This window comes from Vulpes vulpes, chromosome 6 (assembly GCF_048418805.1).
Source record: "Vulpes vulpes isolate BD-2025 chromosome 6, VulVul3, whole genome shotgun sequence".
NCBI classification, from domain to species: domain Eukaryota; kingdom Metazoa; phylum Chordata; class Mammalia; order Carnivora; family Canidae; genus Vulpes; species Vulpes vulpes.
The window spans coordinates 61,059,781-61,070,704 of record NC_132785.1 but is presented as its reverse complement, the minus strand read 5'-3'; the positions used below and the strand labels follow the sequence as shown (position 1 = coordinate 61,070,704).

The 10,924-nt window shown below is 45.8% G+C and overlaps 1 protein-coding gene across 1 annotated transcript; it reads right to left on the bottom strand.

The window, feature by feature from the left end:
• Positions 1-1,786: 1,786 nt before the first annotated feature.
• Positions 1,787-2,689, bottom strand: LOC112927504 (uncharacterized). Its single transcript, XM_026008912.1, has one exon. It carries the CDS (start codon positions 2,687-2,689, stop codon positions 1,787-1,789), a length of 903 nt encoding a protein of 300 aa, XP_025864697.1.
• Positions 2,690-10,924: the final 8,235 nt, after the last annotated feature.

Genomic DNA, 10,924 nt, shown 5'->3' with positions numbered 1-10,924 from the left:
GATATATGAAAGTGTCAAATCACTGTATAGCACACCCGAAACTTATATTACATTGTATGTTAACCATATTGGAATTAAAAAAAAAAAAAAGAAATATCACCAAAAAAGGAAGATAGAAAGAAAGAAAGGAAGAAAGAAAGAAAAAAGAGGGGTGGCCAATGGGAATGTGCTGTGTCCTGCAGAGCATCCAAGAGCAGAGTGGTAGAATCGTGTAAGCAGTTAGAGGTCTCCTACAAACTCTACACACACAAGGATTCAAGATGAAACTATACCAGAGGCCTTCAGCGTACACGATGTGTACATTAGCCTTATCTTTCTGAGATTGACCATTAGCTAGAAAACCATTTCATCCCCAGGGACCACAGTCAATGGTGACAAAAGTGTCCGGAGGATCAACAGTGTCAGAGCATTTCCGCACAAGTTGGAAAATAATGAACAAACAATAGGACAATGGAAAGATGATTGAGGATCATAAAAAAATGATGCATTGAAGTGAGTCAGCAATAGAATAAATGTGGTTTTAAAGAGACAACCTGCTACAGAGTACCCTACAAGGAGTGTGGCTCAAGGCAGTAATTTTCCCTCTGTACTCAGCATTGTCCAAGCTCTTAAGAGAGTAATAGACTCAATTTTTATTTCTACATTTTAAGAAGGATCCTAGGAGTACTATGTAGGGGGTGCTTCAAGTGGCAGAATGACCCCAAGTTTTGGGCACTGTCCTATGCTCAAGCAGTGGAGGGGTGTCATCTTGTTGAAGGACCCCTAGACTGGCTCTGAGAGGTGGGCTGTAATTGTGATGCACAAGCTTTCAGCACCTGCAGTATGCCCCCCTGCCCTCTTCTTCCCTCACCCACTAAGCCAGGTTTCCAGCCTGCAGACAACCAAAGAGGTCTTCTTCAAAGACCTAAAATCATCAGTCTCTACAGCTTCTAGTGTGGGTCTGGGGCTGCTGAGTAAAATCTTCCTCATTTTGGCTTGGGTTGGTGTATGTCAAGGGTTAGGAAGGAGGGGGAATTGCTAGCCTACTGCCAGGCTCCTCACTCATCTATCCTGAATAAAGCATAACCAACAACCCTGTCTGTAGGCACAGAGCTCCCAGCTTGCCTTTCCATTCAGAGAAGTTTATGGAGAGCCCATAGTAGCTCATTAGAAGAAACCACTGATTCTTAACATATGTGAGCATCTCAGTATCCCCAGACTTTCAGGAGAAAATCGCTGACATAGAAGACAGAAATGGATTTTCACAAAGACACCTCACCTTAGAGAAAACAGCCACAGACAAAACAACAGAAAATTACATTAAAAGCCTCAAAAAGATTCAAGAACATATTGCATATCCACAATCTAAGAACAGGATGCTATTTACAAACAGGTAGAGAACAGGAAAGAAATTAAAAATATGACTGCTGAACTTAATGTCACAGAGGAGTTCAAAGATCAAAGGAGTCTTCCAGAACATGAGATGAGAGAGAGATGAGAAATACAGATGAGAGCTAAGCCAGGAGAGACAGAGTCATCAGCACGCAGCTGAGGAGTAAAGTGTCTGAGACTTGGGGCTTCAGGGCAAACTATGTGACTAAGACATAGCAGGAGAATTTCCCAGAGCAGAGAGAAGACGTGAGTCATGAGTCTGCCCCCACTCCAGGCTGAGGAAGCCACATCGGAGCCACTTTTTTTTTTTTTTTTTTTTTTTTAATGCTTGCATGAAGTTTATTGACAAAGTACGTTCGGGTGGCAGACTCCACCTTGAATGTTGACTCAGACGGTGGTGTTTTTAGCATCAGTTTTAAGTTTCTGCTCTGCGAACAGGGGCAGTAGTCAAGGTTATTTCTCCAGCAATACCGTAACTTCCAAAGGGAGTACATTTGTCACCAGATCCTGAACCTTTTTTGGCTACATCTTCTACTGGGAATGCAACAGAAAGAAAAACTGGGCTTTGTGGCCTGGGGACATCTTGTCCACTTGTAGGAGGACTAACATTCTGGGGGTTTGGGCTATGTTTCTGGAATTTCTGATCTGCAGGAACAGCAATGGGTACTTGTATTGCAGCGTATCTCTTCAAGGCATCTGACTGAGAAACAACAGCATGTCCAGGAAGAGGTTTCCAATCCTGAGCTTCCTGAACATTCAAGCCTACTAAAATAAAAGGTGGGGCACTGGTCTTCTTGCTGTCATCCATCATCACGTAAGTTGGAGAAGTAACTTTCGGTGGCTGCTGCAGAAACTGGGGATCCTTAGGATTAGATAAATAGAGGGTTGTTTGGGGGAAAGGCCCAGGTGCAGGTGGCGGTGATGGGCGACTCTGTTTATTCATATCAGTTAGACAATAAAGGGTCCACATGTTAGAGTATGGTGGTGGTTGTCCTGCTTTGCTTGCTGCTATGGCTAACATCTGAGCAGCAAACTGAGCTGGGTCAGCTGGCACATAAGCAAACTCTTGTGAGACAGCTGCTGGAGATGGTGAGGAGGGTGGGGTCACAGCCTTAGGGGTAGATGGTTTCGGGCTGCCACCGCAGGCTGCTTCGGGGGTCTCCTCGGGCTCCAGGAGCACCTCTGCGTGAACTGATGGGAACTGAGTGGTTTTGTTCATAAACAGTGGTCCAGCTATATTGTCCTCCTCTGTGTCCGTAGATTTCTCCATCCGTGTAGGTTCTTGGGAAACTACAGATGTTTCTACCTGTTCTTCCATACTGGTCCGACTCCACCTGGCCAGTGGGAGTCTCAGGACATTTGAAAAAGGAACCCATCTGAAAGCCCTGGGAAGAAAAGACTAGATCACATGTGAGGATCTGGAACCAGACAGGCTTCAGACCCACAGCTGGAAGACACCTGAGGTGTCCTGCAGTAAAACAGCAAACTGCACATGGCATTTTGCCCCCTCTCTTACAAGAACAAAAATAAACGAAGACGAGGAGAAAGAGGAAAACATTTGATCTCCACCAAAGCTAGACACAGAGAAAAGTCTACACCACTCGAGATGGGGAGGCAGAAAAAGCAGGACAAGGGAGGATGGAGATCCTGAAACGCTGTGGTCACAACACTTGAGAGTAAGTGTCACATCCTAAGGGGATGGGGACAAGCATCGGGCCTCACTGGGCATGGAGAAGCAGAACTCAGGCCACCAGGAAGAGTCCATGCAGAGGAAGGTAGACAGGGACACGGCACTGTGAATGCCCCATGCTGGCCTGCGGGCCGAGGTCAGTCACTCACACTAGTTGAGTGACTAGTTGAACCTAGTCAGTTCATTCAGACTAGTTGAACCTAGTCTCCACCGTTCAACTTCCAGACTGAATTTCCCATAAAAATCTGATCCAGGGAGGACTCATTATACTTGAAGATGAGTCATAATCAGAAAGAAATCAACACAGGATCCACATAAGAATAAAGTAAGAATGAAAACTATAAAATAAAGAGAAAGGAAATAGCAAAACCAATAGCAAAACAGTGTGGACCAAACTGAAGAGTGAAAATGGACCAAACACATATCCAAACAGAAACATCACTCTTCCAAACAGAGAGATGCACAGAGCAAACCACAGAACTCTATATGTGCTTAAAAGAACAGCAAGAAAAAAATGCACTAAAATGTGAAATACATAGACAAAACCAAGTCTCACTGTGCCCTTTCTGACACTCAGTTAATGCCCTGAAATAAGTTCAATGATGATATTAAAATAAAAAGACTCTCAGGCTGAATCACAAAGCAAAACCAGAATTATGTTGTGTGAAACAAGATTCAGAGGGTATGTAGGACCAGGCCTGGAAATTGGGGATTCAGAGGGTGTGCAGGACTGAGCCTGAATCAGACAGACTCAGGGGGTGTGCAGGACCAGGTGTGAACCAGAGAGACTCAGAGGGCGTGCAGGACTAAGCCCGGATCAGAGACATTCAGAGGGTGTGCAGGACTGGTCCCAGACCAGAGGGATTCAGGGGTGTGCAGGATTGAGCCTGAACCAGAGGGACTCAGAGGGCGTGTAGGACCAGGTCTGAACCAGAGGGATTCAGAGGGTGTGCAGGACCAGGTCTGAATCAGAGGGACTCAGAGTATTGCAGGACCAGGTCTGAACCAGAGAGTCAGTGTGCAACGAAAGGATGGGCATACTCTTAGGAGGCATAAGATCCTCAAAAAGCATTAACATATAGTATGGTTTTTAAAAATTTTTTTTTATTGGACAGTTAGTTAAAAATAGCCAGAGAGGAAGATTCATGGTGGCAGAGTTATGCTGTCATATGAATGACAATAGGAAGCTCAGGAATAAGGGCAGCTATGTGGTGCAGTTGGTCAAGTGTCTGTCTTGTGCTCAGGTCATGATCTCTGGCTCCTGGGATTGACCCCCAGGTCAGGCTCCTGGCTTAGTGGGGATCCTGCTTCTCCCTTTCCCTTCTCCCTTCCCCCTGCTCATGCTCTCTTTCTCTCTCTGTATGTCTTTGTATCAAATGAACAAATTTTTTAAAAAAGAAAACTCAGACATATATTCATGTTTATATAGAAATTTTGATTAAAAAAATCTTTCAAATCATGAGGTAAAGGATGAGTACACAATGGCCTTGTGAGAACTAAATAGCCATCTGAAAAATTCACTTTACTCAGTAGGTGAGTGTGACAACTCCCACTCAATAAAGTCTAGATAAGTCAAATTTTAATTGGAGAAAATAGAAACATGAAGTTAGTAAATGATAATATAAATGATTTAACAAAAAGTAAGAGGAGAAGTTCGGAGTATGGTACAAAATATAAAAGATTAATAAATTTCATTACATAAAAATAGAATATATCTTCAACCAAAAACAAAACAAAACAAAACAGAATAAATACAATCCAATGGCAAAATAACCAATCTGGGTAATTATTTGCAACTTAAAATCATAGACAAAAGATTAATTTCTTTAATAGATACTGAGTACCAGCAAGTCAATACAGAAGACCACAGATCAATAGAAAAATGAGCAATAAGATGAATAGACATTTCAAAGCAAAAGATATACATGAGCCTTAACATTGGGAAGGCCTTCATGACAGCAAGAAATGCAGGCTGACGAGGCGGACAGCTGGGTTTGCAATGTGCCCAGAGCCCTCACTTCCTCTATGAGCCCAGGGTCAAAGGCATGTTGGGGTCCTCTTGCAGTGGGGAGTGCTGCAGTGAGTGAAAGAAGCACGTGCTGGTCCTAGCGTCAGACTTGAGATCCCAGCTATGCTCCTCTACTCTTTCCTGGGGTGACACCAGGGCTGGTGACACAGCTGTGACCACACAGGCTGATAGGCTCAGAGGATGGCACGTGCCTGAGTGACTGTGTAGAGCAGAGTCACGCATGAGGGTGAACACATGCTCTGTAGTGAAAGAGAAAGAAAGAAAGAAAGAAAGAAAGAAAGAAAGAAAGAAAGAAAGAAAGAAAAAGAAAGAAAGAAAGAAAGAAAGAAAGATGCACAAAATGGTGTTTGCAAGAGGAGAAAACACGATCCCCCTGCACACATCTGGGCACATTAGGAAAAATGGAAAACTATGCAGACACTCTTTTGGTGAGGTAGCTCTGTATTTGGAAAGATGAAACCACATGCTACAGGGAGAAAAGCACAGGGGAGTCAGGATGGAGCACACAGCTCCAGGCAGAGACGGTCACAGATGCAAGTCTCTACCTAAACACATGCAGACGGCCTGCTCCACATGGGACAGTGCTCTCGAGCTGGTGGACAGGGAGGGCAGAAGATCTGCTTGTCATCATCCTCTCGCACTTTGAATGTTGTACCAGGCACAAAAGCAAGCTCTATGGAAAAAGCAAATAAGTAATTCTTAGGAACAAAAAACTGCCTTTTCCTTTCCTGAGATCTTCCTACATGGTGTAGGGGAACTAGGATAGGTATGAAACCAGGGGCATGAGTGGAATGGGAGACAAGAGGCTGTGGTACTTTGCTGAAGATGGAGTTCTATGGGAAGCAGTGGCATAGAGCGAGGAGGCCACAGGGCAAGGAGGGAGTCAGTGAGCATGCACACACCGCCAGGAAGGTCAGGCCTCCGGAAGAAGACTCTGAAGAAAGAGAGATTATTCAGGAACACAAGAGAACCTAAAACAAACCCCCCTGAGCCTCCAGTCAGTGTCTTCAAGACTAGGATGGTCCTGGAGAGCAATAAGAAGGTTCTTTTCTTTTCTTTTCTTTTCTTTTCTTTTCTTTTCTTTTCTTTTCTTTTCTTTTCTTTTCTTTTCTTTTCTTTTCTTTTTTTCTTTTCTTTTTTTTTCTTTCTTTTCTTTTCTTTTCTTTTCTTTCTTTTCTCTTCTCTTCTCTTCTCTTCTCTTCTCTTCTCTTCTCTTCTCTTCTCTTCTTTTCTTTTCTTTTCTTTTCTTTTCTTCTTTTTTTTAAAGATTTTATTTATTGATTCATCAGAGGCAGAGAGAGAGAGAGAGAGAGAGAGAGAGGCAGAGACACAGGCAGAGGGAGAAGCAGGCTCCATGCAGAGAGCATGTGGGACTTGATCCTGGGACCCCAAGATCATGACCTGAGCCAGAGGAAGACGCTCAACCACTGAGCTACCCAGAGGCCCCAATAAGGACCTTTCTGAAAGGTAGAAAGTTCGACAGAGGCTAAGACACGAAACTGAAGAAATTGCAAAAGAAAATTTGTAATTGAACTTTGGGTGAGTGCTTCCACTCTTTCTTTCTTTGTAAAAAGAATAAAAGATTTAAAAAAAAGTATGGAAGATAAAAATTCGGAAATAAAAGCAGAAGATCTGGCTAAGAGTTCCAACTCCCTGCTGATAGGAATTCAGGGAAAGAATCAAGTAAAAATCACACAAGGGAAGTTACCTGAGAAACAATACAAGAGCACTTCCCAGAGTTGAGGAGGAACATCTTGAGAGTGGAAGAGCTGACAGCATGGATAACCCTTAGAATCCCAAGAGTGAGCAAGCGAGTGAGTGAGCGAGTCACTCCAGAGGGACGGGGTGGGGCTGGCACCTGGAGGGCAGAGGTGATGCTGGCAGCAACCTCGGCAGGAAGACCATGAAGGGAAACCTGGTTAAAACCAGGTCTAGGTCAAGTGCATGGATAAAGAATAATGTAGTCAAGAATACAGACCTTTTGAGAACTGCAGACTCAAAAGTTTAGAGAGAACTTGTTTGAATTCTCCCCACCACGGGAGGAAGTCTGTAACAGGCTGCTCTCCCAAGTAAAACTGAGGAGTGTCCACTCCTCAGGGTGACTGACATTAGTGCTTGGATAGAGGCAGGCACCTCTGGTTGCTGCGAGGGCCCTTGGCACTACCAAGTATTTTTTAAATAAATGTGTATATTTCGACACAAAACAAGCTTTTCAAATCCTGAGCCAGGCACACTCCAAGATTCACCGCGTGTTTCTGCGAGGTGTCAAGCCTTGTCTGAGTAAGGAAGAGCTCTCACTGGCTTGTGCTTCTGTCTTAGAGCTGCTCAGAGACCCTGCCCAGGCCCTGCCAATTCCGCTCACACTCTGCCCAACACAGAAGGGCCCTGCTCAGGCTCCACTTAACCAGGAGAAGACTCACTGGGAAGTGATGGGTCACTTAATTTTTAAACCAACCCTTGGCAACTTATACAACCAAATGAGGGTGGTTTTCCAAGCAGTGGAGCAGGAAGACCTGGTGCTTTGGGACCAAGAACCTGCTGTGGAAATTTCTGCCTCAGTGGAGAGGCCCCCATGGTGGGGATGGAGCATGGGCTTGGGACCAGGGCCGGACGCCAACCAGGGTTCTGCTGCTTGCTGCCATGGTGGGTGAGGTGCCAGCAGAAAAGTCTGTTTGGTGGGACTGAGACCCTGCAGGGAGCCTGGCAGTGGACAGGCCCAGGTGTCCACAGCTCCACACACGGGCCTTGCCAAATGCAGCATGATGACTGATTAGACAAGGTGCCAAGCAGAAGAGGCCAGGGTGATGCTTTGTCTTTATGTTCTTCAGAGCAGTGACACATTCTTTGGAATGTCCATAAATACAGCAAGCCTTTGTCTATGAAGGAAAATTTGAGTCTTATTTTTTGACACAATCAAAGTAATTTGGAATGACTGTTTTAAAGGAAGTGAATGATAACACAGGGCAGTGGAAGCACTCACCCAAGTTCAATGCACTCTTAGCTGTGGATGCCATACACTTGGCTGTGGTTCTGATGTCCAACTGTCCCAGTCCAGACCTCAGCCTCACCGCTCACTTACAAAAGCATCTGCAATTTCCCCCTCTGTAAAACAAGGTGACGACGGTTGGACCCCCACACGGTGATTAAAGAGTGCCCAAGTGTCTCAGGCTGCCTGGCGCTGAGAGGTGTCCCCCGACACTAGCCCTGAGTAGCCTGGGCAGCCCAGTTAAGCCAGCCCCCTAGGACCTGGGATCATGTAAGGCTTGCCAGTGGATACTTGGCAAGGGCTCTCCTAGCAAACTTTTCCTATTTCTCACAAGTTATTTTATTTACTTATGTTTGTTTGTTTCTGAGGAACAACTGATTTTGAGCTTCGTGTGAGAGGAAGTGAGAGCTGGCTATGCTGGACCCGAAGCAGGTGGTATGTGGATTCTGGCACAACTCCAGGGAGCACGAAACAGAAGCAGGAGCCTTGGCAGGCATGGGGCTGGGACACTGGTCCTGCGGGCTGCTCGGGGTTGGTGGCAGCTCCAGGGCCTCACATGGGGAGCTGATTCCTCTGCCTGCAGTAGGCGGGGCGCCGGTATTCTGAGTGGGTACACCTGCTGCTCCTGCCCCTGAGACTCTGGCTCCCAGGTGCTGGGCACAGTGTGCTTCCCTGAACACGGGAGCACCTGCCCTGGGCCGAGCCTGCTTGTCATCTCAGTCCACAGTCCTGAGAAAGAACACATGATGGCTCCACATGTCTTTTTAAACTGGGTCATCGTGTTCCATGCTAGCCTAGGGCTGGATTGATTCTCCACCATCCAAGAAACTGTAGCTCAGTGGAAGAGGGTGGAAGGGATTGTGATAGCACACTTCACTCCATCCTCCTCCTTGTGCATTTGCATCTCTAAGGAGGAGGTATGTAATAAAAATACAAAGTTTTAAACAATAAATATGAGAAGTGGGACACCTGGGTGGCTCAGCGGTTGAGCACCTGCCTTTGGCTCAGGTCGTGATCCTGGGGTCCTGGGATCTAGTCCCACATTGGGCTCCCCGTGGGGAACCTGCTTCTCCCTCTGCCTGTGTCTCTGCCTCTCTCTCTGTGTGTCTCTCATGAATAAATAAAATCTTTAAAATAAATAAATAAATATGAGAAGCATAACTTCATCACTGGGGTAGGTGCTTCAGGTGGGTGTTCCTAAAATGTGAGCCCAGGAGATCACCCTGTCTTTGTTTGCCCCAAGAATGCTCCAGCTTGAAGAAAGAAGTCCTGTGTTCTGAGAGCCCCCCTTGGTCCCTGGCAGACTTGGACTGCTGGTCACCCATTCCTGGAACATGATAGAAATGTCAACTCTGGCTTCCTTGGACCTGCTGACTCAGAGCCTCAGGGGGTGTATCCAGCCTGCTGCTTTTATCTGGCCTTCGGGATGTGACAATGCAGCTCCGGGTTGAGGATCTAGTCCTGGGGGTGCTGGGGTCCAGGTTAGTCTGGTGAGGGGTCACCTCTGCAAACCAGCAGCTGAGGTGCAACACCTGCCCTTGGCCGCTGGTCCCACCATCTGCTCTCCAGGCTGTCGGGAGTGGTCCTTACTCAGCCAGGATCTGCCGACTTTGCCTGGCTTGCTCTGGGGCCACCTTCTGGACTTCTCTGTTCACCCGGGGACATGGTCATTATTCCCAGCAGGTTGCACATGCTAATCACCCTTCTTAGAAATCTGAGTAAACTCAACACTCAGTTGCTGAAACACCAGGCGTATGTGTTTGCAAAGGACTCACAGTAAGATTAGGCCACCAGCAGTGATGGAGAGGAGCCTGCAGTGGGCATCATCAGGACTTGAGTGTGCTGCTGCGTAATTACAAATATCCTCTTTGGCTCCAGTGACACTGAGACTGGTAATCACAGATTTTTTTTTTTTTTTGAGGAAAATACAGGAGGATATTCTGAAATTCAGCACCTGTTTGCTCAGTCACATTTTCAGATTTACTTGTGGGGGTTATGCAGGTGCTGCCAGTTTGGTAACAAGTCTCTGAAATGCCTCCACTGGGAAAGAGATGAAAACAAGATGCTTTTGTGATGTGTATGTGACCAAAAATGGAATTTCTTGTTTTAAATTGAAGTACAGGTGACATATAATGTTATATAAATTGCAGGTGTACAATATATTGATTCAACAACTCTATATGATGTGATGCTCTCCACAACAAGCATGGTCATGGTAAAAGGTCACTCTAGTATTATTGACTGCATTCCCAATGCCGCACTTTTTTATCTCCCTGACTTACTTATTTTATACCTGAAAGTTTGTAACCCTAATGCACTTCGCCTGTTTCTCGCCCCCCCCCCCCGCCCCTGTGGTTACAGGTTTATCCTCTGTGTTTATGAGCGTGTTTCTGTTGTGTTGGTTTGGTTTCTTAGGTTCCACATATAGAAGAGATCATAGGGTATTTGTCTCCATCTGACTTATTTCCCTTTGCCAACACTTGTTATTTCTTGTCTTTTTGATATTGGCCATTCCAACAGGTGTGAGGTGATACATCATTGTGGTTTTGATTTGTACCTCTTGCATAATGTTTTTATTTCTCAAGGAGAAAATTTGAGACGAAGTAAGACATGGCCCTATACATTTTGTTCTATCCCCATTATTTCAAAGTTGTCTTGTGACAACTGAAAAACTGCCCCATGTAATACTGAGCTCTGGTGACCCTGCGTGTGATCACAGTCTAGAGTCTCAGTATCTTTGCACAGGGGCAAAGAACAATGATGACCCCTGGGCATGAACAGGGGTTGCGGGCAGCGTAGCAGAGGACATGAGCCCTGAGCCCCTGGCTCTGCCTTGGTCCATGGAGAG